The 17,120-nt window shown below is 47.8% G+C and overlaps 3 protein-coding genes across 3 annotated transcripts; 1 reads left to right on the forward strand and 2 right to left on the reverse strand.

Annotated features, from left to right (window-relative positions):
• Nucleotides 1–1,754: 1,754 nt before the first annotated feature.
• Nucleotides 1,755–2,814, forward strand: EV420DRAFT_1653876 (uncharacterized protein; the record flags this gene model as incomplete). The annotated part of the gene is made up of 6 exons (XM_060478769.1): nt 1,755–1,822; nt 1,882–1,971; nt 2,020–2,099; nt 2,156–2,341; nt 2,398–2,526; nt 2,591–2,814. The coding sequence occupies 6 exons, from the start codon at nt 1,755–1,757 to the stop codon at nt 2,812–2,814; spliced, it is 777 nt and encodes a 258-aa protein (XP_060321788.1).
• A 2,712-nt stretch (nt 2,815–5,526) lies between these two features.
• EV420DRAFT_1282461 (uncharacterized protein) lies at nt 5,527–5,769 on the reverse strand (the record flags this gene model as incomplete). Its single annotated transcript, XM_060468296.1, has 1 exon — nt 5,527–5,769. The coding sequence occupies one exon, from the start codon at nt 5,767–5,769 to the stop codon at nt 5,527–5,529; it is 243 nt and encodes an 80-aa protein (XP_060321789.1).
• A 194-nt stretch (nt 5,770–5,963) lies between these two features.
• On the reverse strand, nt 5,964–8,965 carry EV420DRAFT_1623771 (uncharacterized protein; the record flags this gene model as incomplete). Its single annotated transcript, XM_060475964.1, has 10 exons — nt 5,964–6,145; nt 6,429–6,514; nt 6,545–6,699; nt 6,755–7,119; nt 7,174–7,490; nt 7,594–7,878; nt 7,934–8,217; nt 8,293–8,421; nt 8,503–8,694; nt 8,753–8,965. 10 exons carry the CDS (start codon nt 8,963–8,965, stop codon nt 5,964–5,966), a joined length of 2,208 nt encoding a protein of 735 aa, XP_060321790.1.
• Nucleotides 8,966–17,120: the final 8,155 nt, after the last annotated feature.

Below are 17,120 nucleotides of genomic sequence, written 5' to 3' on the forward strand. Positions count from 1 at the left end.
ACCATACCACAAAATAAATGGAGGTATCAATTAAGAAGATCCATAAGTCTTGTGCCAGTAGACGAAGTTGGATGAGGATGACTATCACCGTCCTTTTCACTGGTTACCTGAGGGATAGGCAGAAACTGGAACCGAGACTCGTCATATGCCAGTGTCTGGTCTATGTATCTAAAAAGGCTGTAAATACCAGGATGGTTTTCAAGGTAGGTGAGCTTACGGTTTCCAGTTCTCTGAGAGCAAGCTGCTGGACTTGTACAACTCAATTTTCTCTCGCAAAAACTCATCAATCTTGCTCCAGAAATCACTGCCTTTGGGGCTGTGACCAGTGGTTAACTTGCGTTTCTTGCTGAGTGGTTGGATGGGATTCGGCTGGCTATTCTCTGCATCTACGCTCGCTTTGTCTGTCACCCAAACAAGGTGCGGATTCTCTGCAACAAATCGGCACTGGAAATACTTACTGAGTGAGAGTTATAACAGATGCAAATTCCACATACAAATACACTGTTTCGTGCTGTTGTCAGGTGGTGGTTCATACCAGACCCAGACTGTCGGTATTTCTTGTTCATATCATGAGTGAAATCAGCCAGATTTTTTGTGAGGCTGTCACGGAACTGAAGTGCAATTAGTACAGACCAAAGGCATAGGGTGAGTAGACATACATCTTCTCGCATCCTGTTTCTTACACTTGATGATATGACATGGATCTCACTATGGAGAAGATGCTCTCAGGATGGGATCGCAAAGACATTCTTGAAACCCAAGGTGTCTTTCTCCTTTTGTAAATGTCTCTAAGACATATATTAAGCACGAATAATGATAGCCGATTACAACTTACAAAGACTTCATCCTCTATATCATGATAGGCCATTCGTTGGGGGTCATAAATGATGTCATGGACCATGAAGCAAATGTTGTCCTACAAGATAATGAGATGCGAAGAGAAGCACAACATGATCACATACCTTCTGAGCCTTTGTGAAGTCAAAGCCTTTCACCAGTTGACTCTTAAGGTCTTCAAGCAGGCTACTCATTGTTTCGGCATTTTGATCACCCACAAAACGTGTATTATGGAGGTTGAACTGGACAGCAAGAGAAAATAAGCGTGTCAGGGTGTCAGGCATGGAGAGGCCGCCCTGCAGAGATGCGAGCTGTGAATGATGACAGCCTTTAGTGACTGTCTCCAATACAAACAGAGAACAAACTGTACCTCTGTAAATAGATACAGGTGCCGCCGCTGTGGCTCAGATAGCTCAAAGTCCTTGGTGAGGCGGTCTATGACTAGAGGCTTGACCTTCACTGGAAAAGGATGATCAGTGATGGTGGGATTGTTGTTCAAAGGCACAGTGGCTGAGTCCATGAGAATGGGCTGACTGGACGGAAAGGCTGGTACTGATTGAGACAGCAGTGATGGCGACCGGTCTGAAAAGAAAGGAGTTGCTGGATGAGATGGCCGGTGAGGTGTTTGGTAGTCGGAGACCCGGCTTGGAATGTATGGTGAGGAGTCCAACGATGCATTCCATTCCGGAAAGTCATTCACAGAAGAGTACGAGGGAGTGTGTGGGACATGGGAGTGCAGGTCACTGTTGGCCATTAGTGCTGCAAACCCCTGTGGGGGTCTTTATATACTCTCCCAGATGCGTTCCATCACGTGTGGGACCAAACGCGTTGACCATGAATCAACAGAAAGGAAAAAGATTCAACAAAAGCGCCCTATAAATTGAGCCCTTCAACCGCTGTGACAGTGACAGACCCCCATGTCCTCTAGCTCCTATATGCCGTCGTCTGATGCTTCTCATGAGTCTCACACTCCAGCTTCACAATGGTGGGTCACAACTCATGAAATATTGAGTCCAAGGCTGATGGATAGCTATCTTGATCTAGTTTTGGACATAGTACACCATCTCGCTTTCACAAGAGGGCTGAGCATCGGCAAGCCTATCTGAACTCTATTTCAAGCAGAACAATTCAACAGTGAGTTCTCAGCTGCACCTCAGAGATATAGACATTGATGTATCCAAGGTTTTATGAACACAGTGGAGCATTAGACTCACAAACTACCGAGTCACAATGGGAAAATAAAGTCTATGATACGCATCGCAGTAAGCTTGTGTAATCCTGCTGGTTCTATTCTCACCAGCTTACTGTGATGATGTAGCACCACCCAGGACTGCGACAGGTATGTTACTTCGACAGGTGCAGAATATCGAACTGCCGTCTCTCTGCGAGAGCGAGAGTGAGAAGGCATCATGCAAAACAGGAAAGACGGTTAGACATGAGGACGTGTTTCAGGTTCTCCATGAAGGCGATATAACTTTGGTTGAGCCTACCGATGGTGGAGGAGGTGAGCTAGTCTTCCAATGGTTTGCGTATTGGCTGGTGACTTACGTTGTGACATAGAATTGGGGAAAGTTACCTCTTGGTTGAAAGCAACAGCAGCCGATGATGACGAACATGACATTCCTATTGCTTCCAGTCCTCTGCAAATGCCCATGCTGAGCATGATGTCCAATTTAGAAGATTACAATGGTACGCACTTGCACCTCTCAATTCTGCACTCGTCTGATTGATGATATGTCTTGATCAATTACAGCGGCCATAGGCTACACTGGAGGTGCACAGCTGCCATTGGGTGCATCCGATGGACCTGATATTCCAGCATCAGTACATGACACCAATGGACCTGATATTCTGGCATCAGTATGCAATGCCAGTCCCGCACACCCGGATGAATGGACACGGGCTCTGCAGCCAGGAGAGATCCAGATCCTTTTGGCCGTGCACTCACTTGTAGAGGAAGAGACAGAGGCCATATGAGAACGGGCCAATAACGCGCTGGAAGGACACTGGGGAGAACTGACTGGTCTCTTTGATACAGTTCACCACCAGGATGAGTACATTAAAGTCCTCATTGATCTGCTTCAAAAATATAAGATAAATGTACCAGACATGTAATTGAACAGGTGTACTTCACATGTCTTAGATGCTCGACTACCACTTTGATGCCAATGTGAACGAGGTGCAGCGTTTTATTGGCGTTTTTGATTCCGCGGGTTCAAAATGGTAAGAGGCATTTGCCAAACATGTACAAGCTCTCTTCCCAAACCTTTTCAGGTCAGTGAGAATCAAGTATATTGAATGTAATAACAATGTACACCACTGAAGAGGCTGGCTGTGGGCACCTGTGGAATAGTGAGCGGGCTAAAAGGCGAACCTCAAAAACCCACACACACACTCACACAACTACACAAACTACAATCACCCTCGTAAGTTCTAGGGGGAGTGATTATTTCTAATGCGATCCAACTATACTTCAATATCTTGAAGAGTTTCTCTTATTCTCAGCGCTCTTAGTGAAGCTAAGCTTTCTCTAATGAATTCCTAAGTCTAGGAACTTTTTACAGGAAGGTTGTTCACTGGCGCGACGCAACCTTCAAGGCAGATTTGAGTTATAATACACAAGGGACACTGATCCCGACAGAAACAGAGGCAATACATGCCGAAACTTTAGTGAGCTCGCTAAAAGAACACCACAGGCAAGCACTGACTTAGCCTGCTCGCTACACAACTGTATGTAGGGGTTCTCCAACTAACTCCAGCAGGTTATCTCGACTCAAGAACACTTCAGAAGTGCTCGGAAAACAGATTCAGAAACGGAACTTCGAACAGAACTGACACGGAACAGACTGAAACAGAACAGAACAGAACAGAACAGAACAGGACAGATCTCAGATTTCCACTTCAACACATTCTCTGAACAGACTTATCACACTTAACAGAACAGAAACAGCGTCACTGATTCGTATTCACTCTGACTAAGTTCTCAAAAGTCTTATCAAAAGGGTATCTCGTATTTCTCTGAGTGAGCTCGCTAATTCTATGCACAGCTCAAAGTCACAAACTGATCCTTTGTTACAGTACTGCCTTCAACGCGTGCACGGGAACTCGGGGGCTCGAAACTTGGCCTCTACCTACTGTAACCAGTCTACTTATACTACAGGGGAATTAGAATTACAAACGTCGCGCAGTACCCAGACTCCTACATGCGTAGCATGTTGCCACCGCCACCTTACTGAGCATCCGAGTCAGACTTCCCAGTTTTAGTCTCATTTCTATAGTGAGCTTGCTAAACGTGTGCCAAGAGGTGCTCTCCCGACACCCGCGGGCTCGTTCTCTAGCGACCGACAGGTCTAGGCACACGGAACTATCAGTTCTGGCGTATGTCGTTCAGGACTTCTTTCTTGGATTCACAGAGGCTTCTCGTAGACACGGCAACAAGTGAGTCTTCGAACAATGGGACTCAGAACAATGGAACGTGGGCTCGCAGACTTCGGCCGAAGCCCATTGCCCAAGCTTGTGCCGGTGATATCTGTCAGCTCGCTTAAGGATTTCCCCGGATTTTCAGGTACGGCGCGTCACAGTTAGCGAGCGCGCTAAGTGTTCTCAGTGCCAGTGCAATCTTCAAGGTTTTATCTAGCTCCCGCGAGTGTGCTTGTAAGTTAGAGCCTAAGGCATTGGGTATAGGGTTTGGCCTTCTCATCATGCATGCCCGTCAGGTACAGTGCTGTGACTAAGTCCTGTTTAGAATCCCGTTGCTTCTTATGCCATAAGTTATATTCCATATCATTGCACTGCGTAGCATTAGTGTCGACGCGTAGTTTTAGTCCGCTCGCTCACTATTTCTCAGTATGCGTGTAAAACACTCTAGATTGCAAAATTACACGCGTAAATAGGCTGCAGTCGCAACACTGCTGCTAACTGCAAATAATTCTAGTTAAGATTAGTCTTCCCAGGTTGGTGGATTGTGAGGATCCCAATTGGGGAGAGACTCGTATGGGTTTTCAGCCAATGGCCCGCTTGGATGCACCGGGTGAGATAAAGTAACTGGAGAATGTACAGAATGCTGCCAATACATATGACGGGGATCACCGGGGTAGTACTCTGATGTTTGCTGTTGCTGCGACTCCAATGACCGGTATCCAGCAGGCGCATGTTGACCTACGAAGAGAGAAGAAGGCAAGGGATGGACAGGTGAGAGCGGAGAGCGCACTGAGAATGCACTGGACTGAATCTGAGTATGACTACCAACGTTTCCATGGCTGTCATGAGATCTAAAGGTAGATGTCCAGGGTATGCGACTCATATGGCTGGTATTCGGGGTGGAAAATGACTGTCTCGGTTGATCGGCACTAAAGAGCACTTGATGTCGAGATTCGGGAACACCAGGAACACTGGGATGAGATATAGATATTACTGGATGTGTGTATGTCCTAGTGGGAGGCAGAACTAAAACACCAAGCTGAGGTTGAGTCGATGAAGTGGCCCGCATTAACGGAGTTGTGCTCGAGGGCGTGGAGATGTGTGTGGTGACTGACAGACAGCTGGCCGGCCTCCCAGTTGGTCGTGGCAGTGGAACTGTAGTGGAACAGGGTGATGTTGACAGTGACGGAGCTCGGGAGGCCCGTTGGTTGTGATTCTGCAAGGCGATCTCTTTTTGTACGCTTGCCAGAATGACCTCTGTTGCATCCATCAGGTAGAAGGGACTTGAAAAGGTTGAATGTGTTTAGCGCTACGCATCTGTGCTGTATTCAGGACCATCTGATCTGGGTTTCGTTGGTGAACAATCCTTTCACGTAGTTCCGAAGTCATCTCCCCTTCTTGTAGAAGCGGGACCACCTTCTCCGCCTCACAATGATTCTGGATGCAGTCATGCTGTACATTGACTGTACACAGTATGTCCTGCGATAATAAATTTAGTCCATGATGCTGCATAGAAATATAACAATGCTACTGACCGCAAGTCAAACCACTGAATAAGTGTTGGTTCTTGAAATCCGAGGCATGCTGTATGCACTTGCTGGGCCCAACGACACTGCCTTCACGAGTATGTAATCTACATGATCACCAAAAAGAACACACCGCTGTAAGATCTCTTCGACAGTCGCAATATAGTTACCCGCAGCCCCTCAAACCACAACATGACCACCCAGTCTGCAATGGTCATGACTCAGCAAATAGACATCCTTCCCTGTTTTACAGAACGGGTTGAGTGCAGTTCTGTTTGCACTGCCGAACAGGGAAGGTGCATGCGAGCCAGTCTTGGTCTCAGCAAACGGACGTGCAGGTTGGCCATCACTTGTGTACGTTCCTAAATGTTATAGTATCAGTTTCACAATGTCATCTATATAAAGGAATGGCCCTCATACCCCATTTGTTGCCATCTTTCTTCTTATCCATGAGCCCGAGATAGTCTGTCGCTGCACTCAGGGTTGCAACGATTGCCAGTGCAGACTTACCCAATGTTACCCACATGTGTTTGTCTTTGGAAAACTGCGCTCGAAATGTAGCACTCGCTGTGGCTCTGGCAACATCCTTCTTGTGAGGTGTCAATGCATGTGTCACATCAACATGATCTCGCAGGAGAAAAAGACCACGACTGAACAGATGTCGAACACGATTGCACTGTGCAAAGGCGCGTGCAATATCACGTGAAGGGGCGTGTCGATTGGAGTGAACACTTTTGGATCAAATGACTGCATTGAAAGACTCGAATGCCTCAGTAGCAAAAAGCATGGCTGGCCCAAAGCGGCGTATATGTGCAGGCAGATGAACTAGAATATGGAATTTTGGTTTGTTGAACCAGTGGCAAGTCCATCGAGCCACACAAAGAAGAAAATAGTCGATTTCTTTTTGTAATAAGTCCTGGCCGTTAAGATAACTTATAAGTAGCGAACAAGGCGAGCGACCCTTCACTCACAATATATGCTTCGAGATTCTCAATTTCTGGTTGCCAGATCAAGGGTACAAGCTTTGAAAGAGCAAGCCATGTCTGGTAACAGTCATCCTCAACAAAGTCATTCAATATGAATGGTGCAATCTGGGCGATCGCACGAAAGTCGCGACCCGTGAGAGAGCCACAATAAGTCACCAGAGTGTGACCAGCTAGAGGCGGCAAACCCATTCCTTCCACATTGACGGAGGCCAAGCGAACCATGAGCTGATGCTTTTTTTCCTCATTTTTGTGGAGTTGGTTATGAACCACATCCCGCCACATATACTTGACGAAACCAAGCAGAACCACATGAAGGATTTCAACTGGAGTATCAGAATGTGGATCCAAGCCTGGTAAGAACACCATCAACAGCCTGCCAAATACATCTGCAAGACAGAACTTACCCTTGATCCGCCAGACAGGACTCAACATCTCCTCACGCATCTCCTCGATAGCCTTGTCAAGGGCCTCTTGCCTCTGGTTGCCTCGTTTTCGTTTGTAAGAATTAATGAGTTTGTCCATGAAGAAGGAGGCAAACGTATCCTTCAGGCCGGAGTCGGTTCGCATTGTTTTGATCTTGTTGCCATTCCCAAGGATTTTGGCCTCCGCAAACTGTGTTTTGAGCTTCTCCATGCTTTCGGCCTTGGTTCGCAGGGTGTTGACCTGCAGTGGGCCATCAGTTGGAGGGTGTTTACAGCCACGGAATGAGAACCGCACAAACCTTTATGAAGTCCATGACATGGCATTTCATTGCATCAAACGTCTCGAAAATTTTCCTTCATCCTTTGCTATTCGTTCCCAGGGCAGCATTGCCATCATCAGACCCATTGTTGTCAGCTACGTGCTCATCATCCGAGCCACTGTCCACATCCCCATCATGCAATACATCATCCGGGATATTCGCAGTGTACCCAGATGGCCGACTCTCATTTGCATCTTTGCCCTTAACGCCGCAAATACGACAGAAAAACTTTCCCCGAAGACCAATATGACAGGCGAACTCGCTTTGCATTGGGTTGTCTCCTAGCATGGCGAGGACCATTGGTATAATGAGGACAGGCTCATTGAGGTGACAGTCCCATGCCCATATGCCATGCTCCTGTCCGTCTCTAAAAGTTTTCATGAGAATTGAGTATCCAGGTGGCAATAAGAAAAAGGACTGACTCGAGTTGTTCGACAATGCCATCCAGCATCTCCAGAGGCAGTGCAATGTTGGATGTACACAGAAAATGCACGTTGTAGTCCTTCTGAGATTCCGACCGAGGCAGGCCCGCTGGCGTAAAAAGGAAACTATTATGCTTGTTCCATTTCTTTGATACATTGCCCGACGTATCATCGCAGTACAGCCAAATGGGAAAGGTCAGTACCCGACAACCCTCCGCTCGTTCATGCCATCTGTTCCCTTTGACCGGGTCAGTGAGAGTCCAAACAGTTAAAATTTCGGGCCTCTGCACATCTTCACAAACGCCTGACAGTGACTCCATCAGTAAAAGTACCCTTGGGAGACATCTATACTTACCCACAATAGCTGACAGACAAGGTAAATCGTAGACTCTCTCAGCATCAATGCAAAGCTCAGGGAAATTTTTGAGAAGGTCGTCTTCGCAAACTTCATATCCAGTAACCTTGACCACATGCCAAGCACTGTGGTGCTCGCCAATGCAGGTTTGCATGTGCCAGCAGCATGCATAGTGCTTGCGCCCACGCCTGAACCAGCGGTATGGCATACAAACAGTTCCATCATGAAGCATGGCTGGTTCATGGATATAATAATTGTCACCCTTCCGAGTGCAGAACATGGGCGTGAGCTGATCATCGGGTGCCTCGTTCAGCCAGCGTGAAGCCTGGCGAGCCTCTGAGAGATGCTCACCAGCATCCTCGGGATAGAACTCAAGAAGCCGTCGCACCTCGGGATTGGCCATTTCCTGGATAGATCGATGAATACTTGTCTAGGTCTAAATAGGAGAATAATGAAAAGCTCACCTGCGCGATCATTTGCGAGAGACTGTTAAGATAATATTTGTGTCCAAGTGCACCCTCATACTGTAGGCTCTCTATTCCACATAACTTTTGAAGGGCCTCGTTCAACTTTTTCATGGACGCGACGGACAGCAGATCATCGACTTTGTTTGCTTCTAGGAGCCACAGAAAGAGATCGAGTTGATGCTGAGAGAATGCCGATTGGGGTAGATGCATGAAGATGTCTAAAGTACATGACTATCAGAGGATTCCCGGTTCAGCACACTGTGATAACAAAAGAATGGAAGCTGGTATACGCACGATCCTATCTGGCCAGGGGAACCAATCATTATTGCTATCAAATATGTCTTGCGCTCTTGTATGGCGACGCTTGCACGTATGTTCAAGGACTTCTGTAAAGTCAAAGCGACTTGTAGTTGTACACCAGGGAGGCATATCGCCAGGGAAGCTTACCTTGATCCTCAAGCTCGACAGTACCATCTACGTCAGAATGCTCGTCAGCCTCATCATCTGAGGGTATGCTATCGGGTCCTTGTTCCATTAAATCCACGATAGCCTGCGCGATCAAACTGACACCGGTTCGTTGAGGCAATTCTATGGTAGCCTCTCCCGAGGCTTCAACACCTTGCCAGTATTTATTGAGATAGTCGGCAATTAGTTCTGGAGTTGTATCTGGGAGAGAGAGCATTTCAGGACAATCCTCAGGCGGCAGGAAGGAATAGAGAAGGTTGGTGCCAGCAACATCGAAAGGGGTACGTATGGGGACCGTGGGACCAGTCGGTTCTGATCCATGCTGCAGTGAATCGGTACTGTGGAAGGCAGCGGCAAGAAGTGAGGGTGTCGATGATGCAGAACTTTGGTGCTGCTAGGCTAGGAGTCTCTGGTGATGGTTAGACTGTTCATGTGGCCTCACATTTCTGATGTCTCTTCCTAGGGAATCATGGCAAACCTGGCAGAAAGCTTTTTCATTTCCAGCGGGATCTACGACAACATGCCAGACTATTGAGAGGAGACTGAGGAGGGCTACGTGGCAAGAAAAGGGAGTAAAAGTACCGTCAGTGTTCAACGCGGATGCAGCGCGGCTTAATGACATAATGATCAGCTTCTTTGAGGGACTGGATCCTGGACTGTAAGCGCCATTGTGAACTTAGTCTATGCTGAAAGGTGGACAGAGGATAAATTTTTGGATATTTAACCAGCGGTAATGCACATCTGCCAACCCCTGTATAACTACTCCTATGTGGCCGCGTTCCATAAAAAATTAGACTAGTTTTGATTTTCGGCGGAGCCCCGGCCGCAATTGCCAGAGCTACCCACAGTCTATCTGAGGCTCCAGCTGTGTAGGTCCAGGTTCGGGGTTCGACTGAGGTGAAAATTAGGGATGTGCACTGTACTGTTACGGATACGACCATAGCAATACGGCCGTAGACCGTATAAAAATTATTGGCCACGGTACGGTACGGTTGATGTCATATCCGTACCGTGTCCGTACCGTTGTCCGTATATGGACACTTTGACGACGACGATGGATATCTGGTGCCAAAGTGTGAGTACTACATGCTTCTTTTAGGTCATAGGTACTGGCCTTTATGGAATAAGATAGTTCTCTGTTCCTCCCTCAATGACCGTATTCAAACCGTATGAATACGGCCGTATTTTGGGTCGTTAAAGTCGTCCACGGTACGGACCCGTATCCGTATACACCGTACGTAACCACTGTACTACAGATACGGTGCACATCCTTAGTGAAAATTGCGGACCAGGTTCAGACCCAGTCTGAACCTGCTGGACCTCGAACTATTTTCACCGCTGAAAATGGTCCTATCTGCTATGACGTGTGACTATCTCGCTGTCCCAGGATCATCTACATCATCAGAGCATGCTTTCTCACATGCAGGTCACACTGATTCTGACCCTCGTCGATGAAACCTTGATGCAGAGAAGTTTGGTACCATGCAACACTTGAAGAAGGCTTATCACGATGGTCACATGACTCCCCAGAATGAAGCTTAGATGGATATTGGGCCTTGATTTGATGATGAGGACTTGGATATTTAGCTAGTTGACAAGTTCTACTTGTATCTACTATCATCCCTTCTATACTCATTGTATACAGCAAAAATTTTGCTGAACCCGGTCCGAACCCGAACCGGACCTGAACCGGACCTCTTGGACCTGAACCTCAGGTCCAGGTTCGAGGTTCGAGGGAGTGGAGAGTGAACCTCGAGGTTCGGGTTCGAGGTTCAGGCAAATGTGCCTGAACCCGGACCAAACCGGACCCCAGCCAGACTACCGATCACTCTCCAAGTCGCCTTCCTTCAAACTCAAAGGCCGACCCAACCCACTCAAGTAAATCACCACATGAGCCCAAGCATACACATTTCCGATGGTGGGCACATCCAGCTTCCATTCTTCCATCCGCATATCCTCCCTCTGCCCACCCTTCTGTCTCAAACAGAGAACGTCCAACCACGCATACTCCACTCCAGGACTGATATTGAGCATCTCAATGCGGACAAGGTTGAGACTGGTGTCTTTCGGGATGGGAACGGGCCATTCGTATCTGTTGATGGGTGTTCCCACATCGACATGATCCTTCTCATCCATCCAAGCATGTGACATTGGCAAAAGACTCCACCTCGAGCTCAGGATTCCTGTCCAGTACCATGGCACCACCCAATTGCTGTACAGATCCCACACACGTCGAGGTTGTGGCTGATATGGACGGACAATCTGATTACCAACGAGTGCTTTTTGGCACCTCTCCCGGTGCTCCTCTTCCCATTTGCGCAATCTGTCTCGTATAGTACTCCAGTTGCCGGTGTACCATATCCGGCGGAGGCGGCTATATGCTGTGCCAAAGTCCCAGTTCTCTGCGATGCATTCTTCAAGAAGAGAGGAGAGGGATGGCATGTCAAGGCTGTGTGATGTTCCGAGTGTTGTGTTAAGTTGATCCAAGAGGCCCCGAATGCCGAGGGTAGCACAGGGAGTGTCAGCAAGGCGGGATGATATCACAGGCTTCCTATTGGTGTATGCCTGTTGCTTTGGAATGATAATCGACGATTCGGGTTGGCCTGTCTCAGTGAAGGCAGAGATGGTTACTTCGGGAAGAGAGATTTCCTGGGAATGGTATCAATTTCCCCTCTGCTTGTTTGCCGATTAACTTACCTTCAGTCGACGGTAAGGTCTATGGTCATCAGGCTCAGCAAATCTATCCCAAGATTCTGGAGCATCACTAGATGGTTGTTCTTCCATGGGACTAGTCTGTGAACCCACATCGGAGGTTGATTCTGGATGTGCTGAGCACAGTGACAAGTGTGGTGTCACCTCCGAGACAGGACCAACATCTTCTGGAATAGAACTACTGTGCTTGTGTGGTATCATCTCAGGTGGTACGATTGTGTTGTAATTCTCGTCAAGTTCAGGTCTTTCGCCAGGAGACGAATCCTTACTTGTCTGGGAAGTCAAGGAGATCATGGTGGTGGTGGTGTTACCAGCGTCAAGTCCCAACTTGAACAAGGAACAGCTGGGTTCACAGCCCTGACATCGCGAACCATTCATATGGAACGTGTGTGTTCCCAAATCAACATCACACCGCCGAAAAGCCGTTAAACCTTGGACGGTCCTTGTACTGAGCGCTCAGAACAAGAGGATTAATGATACATATATCTCCCATTTTCCAGGCTCAGAAGGGCACACGGGTCGAAGGAGTGTTAAAAGAAAAGCGGTTTTGCCATTAAGCAATCAGGTGCCGCAAGTCACAGCTTGAATTCAGCTCTGGACTGATGCGAGATCTTTGTTTGAACAAGATAGTACACGTCCTCGTCCTCTCGAGCTCATAAAGGCTGCACCACAAGGCACGTCTTCTTTTGAGAACCTTGGCTTGGAGATTGAGAATAGGTTTTTCAGGGCAAGGACTGGTGGAACGGGACTCAGAGCGTGAGAACATCTGGGTATTAATATGACTATCTTACGTCCTTCAGTTTGATGATACTATTCTGTTAACCATACCATAGCTTTACTCTCCTTTCCTTGACGTTGACCGGATATCCGAGGGTCTCTATCTCAGAGTTGTGTTCCTACGCTTCATAACATCCAACATGTCCATCGATGTCTTTCCCATGACAGTCCATCCACTTTCGCAACCGTCAATCAATCCCGGCACTTCCCTCCCCTCCCATGACTAGACTGATATCACCCATCACTGAATAATACCGCGTCAAAAACGATTTCACCATTAGTGATCCTTGACCAGACTCGCTGTATCAATTGGGTAGCCGTGATCAAGGCGTTCGCAGGGAACATTTTAGAGAGGATTCGGAGCCCAGGCTCCAGTTGTAGCGCCCTCGAAAGAGACTTCCAAAGAGTTACACCCAGTCCTTTCTCAGTACAACTGCGGTGCCATTTTCCAGTTCTTACTGCAGACCAGTCTGCACTCCCTCCCAGGGACCAAGAACCATATGGTGCACCTACTTCATTGACTAGTCACATTAATACACAAGTTATGTCATCCGAGAAACCCCCAAGGATGAAAACGAAAGCAGAAAACCGTCAATGGGAGATAGAAGAGGTCATTGGACCTTTAACCGATGAGCAGTTCTCTCGGCTCGTTAGTCTATCAATGAAGAGTACCGACTATAGTGGCGGAGGACAAAGCAAGGCGATGTTCGATTCCAATATGGAACAGAAAGATGTGGAGATTGACGACAAGGTCGGTGTTGCTGTAATTTTCGATGAGGAGGAACGAGAGGATGAGGACGAAGATGAGTTCGAAATCAGAGGTGAATCAGACGATGACGGCGAAGAAGAGGGACGCCGAGGCTGCACCTGAGGACAGCAGCGAGGTTGGGGAAGAAACACTTGTCGTTGATGGCGATTCCTCAAAATCCGCACAAGTCAAGGCCGACGAAGATATCGTCTCCCCACATTCCATTGACGGTCTCTGGGTACAGAGCCAGATCGCTGAGGTATACCCTGACCCACGATAAACTCTCCTTGGTTCTTGCAATTCTCAGCTCCAAGTTCGACCGTTGTGGCTGGACTAGATTCTTCGCGAACTAGTGGGAGAGTGTTCAATGAAGGCACACCCATTCACCATTCCCAAGCTTCACGACACTCAGAGCAAGCTTTACCCCATTGCGTTTGGCAACGAACCCATCCTTCTTTGTGTAGCTACTGGCGCTGAAAAGGTGTGTTTGTTAAGTTGCCACAGCATCTTGGTTTCATCACTAACTATTCCTTGGTACTTAGACCCATGTGACACGTAAAATCACTGGCACCAATTATACGGATTTCATTTGCCTCAGCCTTTTTGATGAGATCCACTTGCTTCAAGATGAATGTGGCCCAATTCTGGAGGGAATCATTGCTTGGACAATCCGCCAAACTAATGAGTTTGTTCATTTTATGACATTCACCATCATCGTACCGAGAACTCCATTTTCTTCAGTCATTCGCAGCCTCTCTATGGTCTTCATCACATCAGAACTCGTGTCAAGAACAAGGGACGAGTTCTTGTACTCACTCGAGACAGGATGTGGTCGCAAGACCCTTGTATCTGCAACAGCATCTGTAGAGTCTGATACAAACTCCAGGTTTTGTCGCAACATTTGGGCCTGAACACTGGTGAAGAGGCGTTTTCGGTATAGGCGAGGATTCCGCCGGTGTCTTTGTTGGAGACGACTGTACAGGAGACATGGGAAACGAGGCCGAGGTAACGGATGATGTGGATGAGAAGGGTTTAGCAGAGCTGTCCGACGTTGACCAGGACGTTTGACGTGAGCGGAACAGCTCGCAAAGAGAGGGTTATGCTTCCAGAGCTCATAAACGAATCAGAAGGACATTTCTATTTCGACACATCGTACCGACCTTGCGGGCTGGAATGAGATTTCATCGGAGTTGCCACAAAAAACACAATCAAGCAGTTCCAACTGACAAAAGGAGGTTGCTACGAGCAGGTCCCCAGCCTAAACCCTCGTTTTCGTGCACTTGGGAAAAAAGACACGGCAGGGGGAGAGGGAGAAGATTCGTCCAAGCTGATGGTGCTACGTGGGAGATTCTGACTGACGAAGCCAACAACGTCAAGTTCGCCGTTTTCTCTTTCCTTTTGGTTTCGATATCCATCACGCCGATATGTAGCAGGAAGATCTTTCCCTGGTGGAGGAGCTATTTGCGGATAGATCTATTCAGGTTCTCGTGTGTATTGCGATACGCCAATCTACCAGCGCATACGGTCGTCATGAGGAGAACGCAGATCTACAATGCTTGGACGTGCAGGTCGATGCATACGACGTTACCATCACCTACCCGACAACTTCAACATGGAAATTGTCTTGGGCATGATCTGAATGTGAACTGACTAGGATACACTTATCTGTAAGCTATCTCTTATCTCAAATGTTTCTTCTATTGAATAATCATCCTTTCAGTTTCGTGCAAATAATTCGCTCGCTGGGTTTGTATGACGGTGTTGGTGTTGATTATCGGGATGACGCGAAGCACCCACAAAACCTGTCATTAACTTTGTTCCCTCACGGAAAATGGCGCCTCACCATCGATGACCTGCTTATTTACTGCGCTGTGGATAACAAATCAGACAGGTTCCTTAGCATCAAGGTCGCAGATTTATCTTGACCATTTGCGGGACGAAGGGATGAAAGAGGGGTATTGGGTATTTCCACGAGGTTATGGGTAGGCAAGACGAGCGCATGGATCAATGTCTGTTTGAGAATGAAGCTATTCAAGTGTTCGTTGGACATGGCATGGTCGATTTCGGTTGCTAGCAACATCATCATGGGTGTGCAGTACTACGAAGGAAAGGAGCATTGATACGTCGACCATCTCATCATGGATGACCTGCAAACAATCGAACGCAGTTGAATGCACGCACGCAAGGGTCGAACGCAGAATTCTCCTTGCCCGGATGCTTTACCTTTCGTGATCCTGAGCTCATCATTATTCTTTTCCCTTGTCTGTCGCTTTTCCTGGTTCTGCCCTTCTTTTATTTTATATATTGTAGTATAGTGCAGGTTTTTGCAATCAACAAGCCTTTATATCTAGCAGCAACTGCGTGAACCCTTCATAAGAGCAGTCCTTCGTATACTCTCAGGTAGGCATGATAGCTAGTACTAAGCTAGTACTGGATTTAAGAAGGGCTAGTACAATGCATACTCAAACAAGAATATTCCGACACCATTCAGTAATATGCGGATCCTCTAACTGCCTCCATTCTTCTTTATCAGGAATTTGCAACACCGACACTTTCTCAAATCTTTCCCCTGGCAGTCTCCGCCCGACAACCCAATTTTGGAGTCGGAACTTTAAGCTCAATTCATCCACACAAATCAGTGTGTATGTGTCTGCAGGTATCGAGTACGTGTGGGTGGCCGTGATCTTGAATTGATGTCTCATCCCATCCTTGCCTTTAACAATCAACTGTCCATGTCGATTACCCCCTTCCACAACAGCCAACCCCCGTACCGACCCCTTCTCAATGCAGGGCCCAACACACCAGTCTGCATCCATCACATCATCCCAATTAACATCATTGTCGGGGTCAAGAACGTCACTTGCAGGCAGAGACTTCGTCATAAGCTGGTCCCACGATGGTCTCCATTTTCTGTCTGCATTGCCAGGTTCAGGATAGACGGAGAAGAACTGCCCACGAACCACTCCAGCCATCAGATTCACGATTGCCGTCCATGCATCCTCGAGAGACTGGCTCTCATAGTATGCCGGTATTGTCTTGCACCGCATGACAAATGCTAGTCCCGCGACTTTGTCCACTGGGTTGACCGACACCCGTTTCTGCATGTCCTCCAGTGCCTCAAACAGTAGATCCGAAACGTCCTCCATAGACGCCAGCTGCTTGTGAAACCTGGTCAGTAGCGGAGTTTCATACTTCCTGTCCTTATGCTTGGCATGCAGTGGTCCATCTGGCATGTCCCCAGCAAACACCCTCTTCACCGAGTCACCAACCTCCTGTAGTGTCCAAGCACGTCTAAACCAAGACCGATCACTGTCCAAGTCGCCTTCCTTCAAAGTCAAAGGCCGACCCAGTCCACTCAAGTAAATCACTGGAACGGCCCCGTTACTATACACTGCTCCGATGGTGGGCACATCCAGCTTCCATTCTTCCGTGCGCATATCCTCCCTCAGTCCACCCACCTGTCTCAAACAAAGAACGTCCAACCACACATACTCCGCTCCAAGATTGAGTGTCTCAATGCGAACAAGCTTGAGGCTGGTGTCTTTCGGGATGGGAACAGGCCATTCGTATCCGTTGATGAGTGTCCGCACATTGACACGATCCTTCTCGTCCATCCACGCATGTGATATCGGCTGAGGGCGGCGCTTCCAGTCGTCGATGAGA

This window comes from Desarmillaria tabescens (genome assembly GCF_030435595.1).
Source record: "Desarmillaria tabescens strain CCBAS 213 chromosome Unknown EV420scaffold_181, whole genome shotgun sequence".
Lineage (NCBI taxonomy): Eukaryota > Fungi > Basidiomycota > Agaricomycetes > Agaricales > Physalacriaceae > Desarmillaria > Desarmillaria tabescens.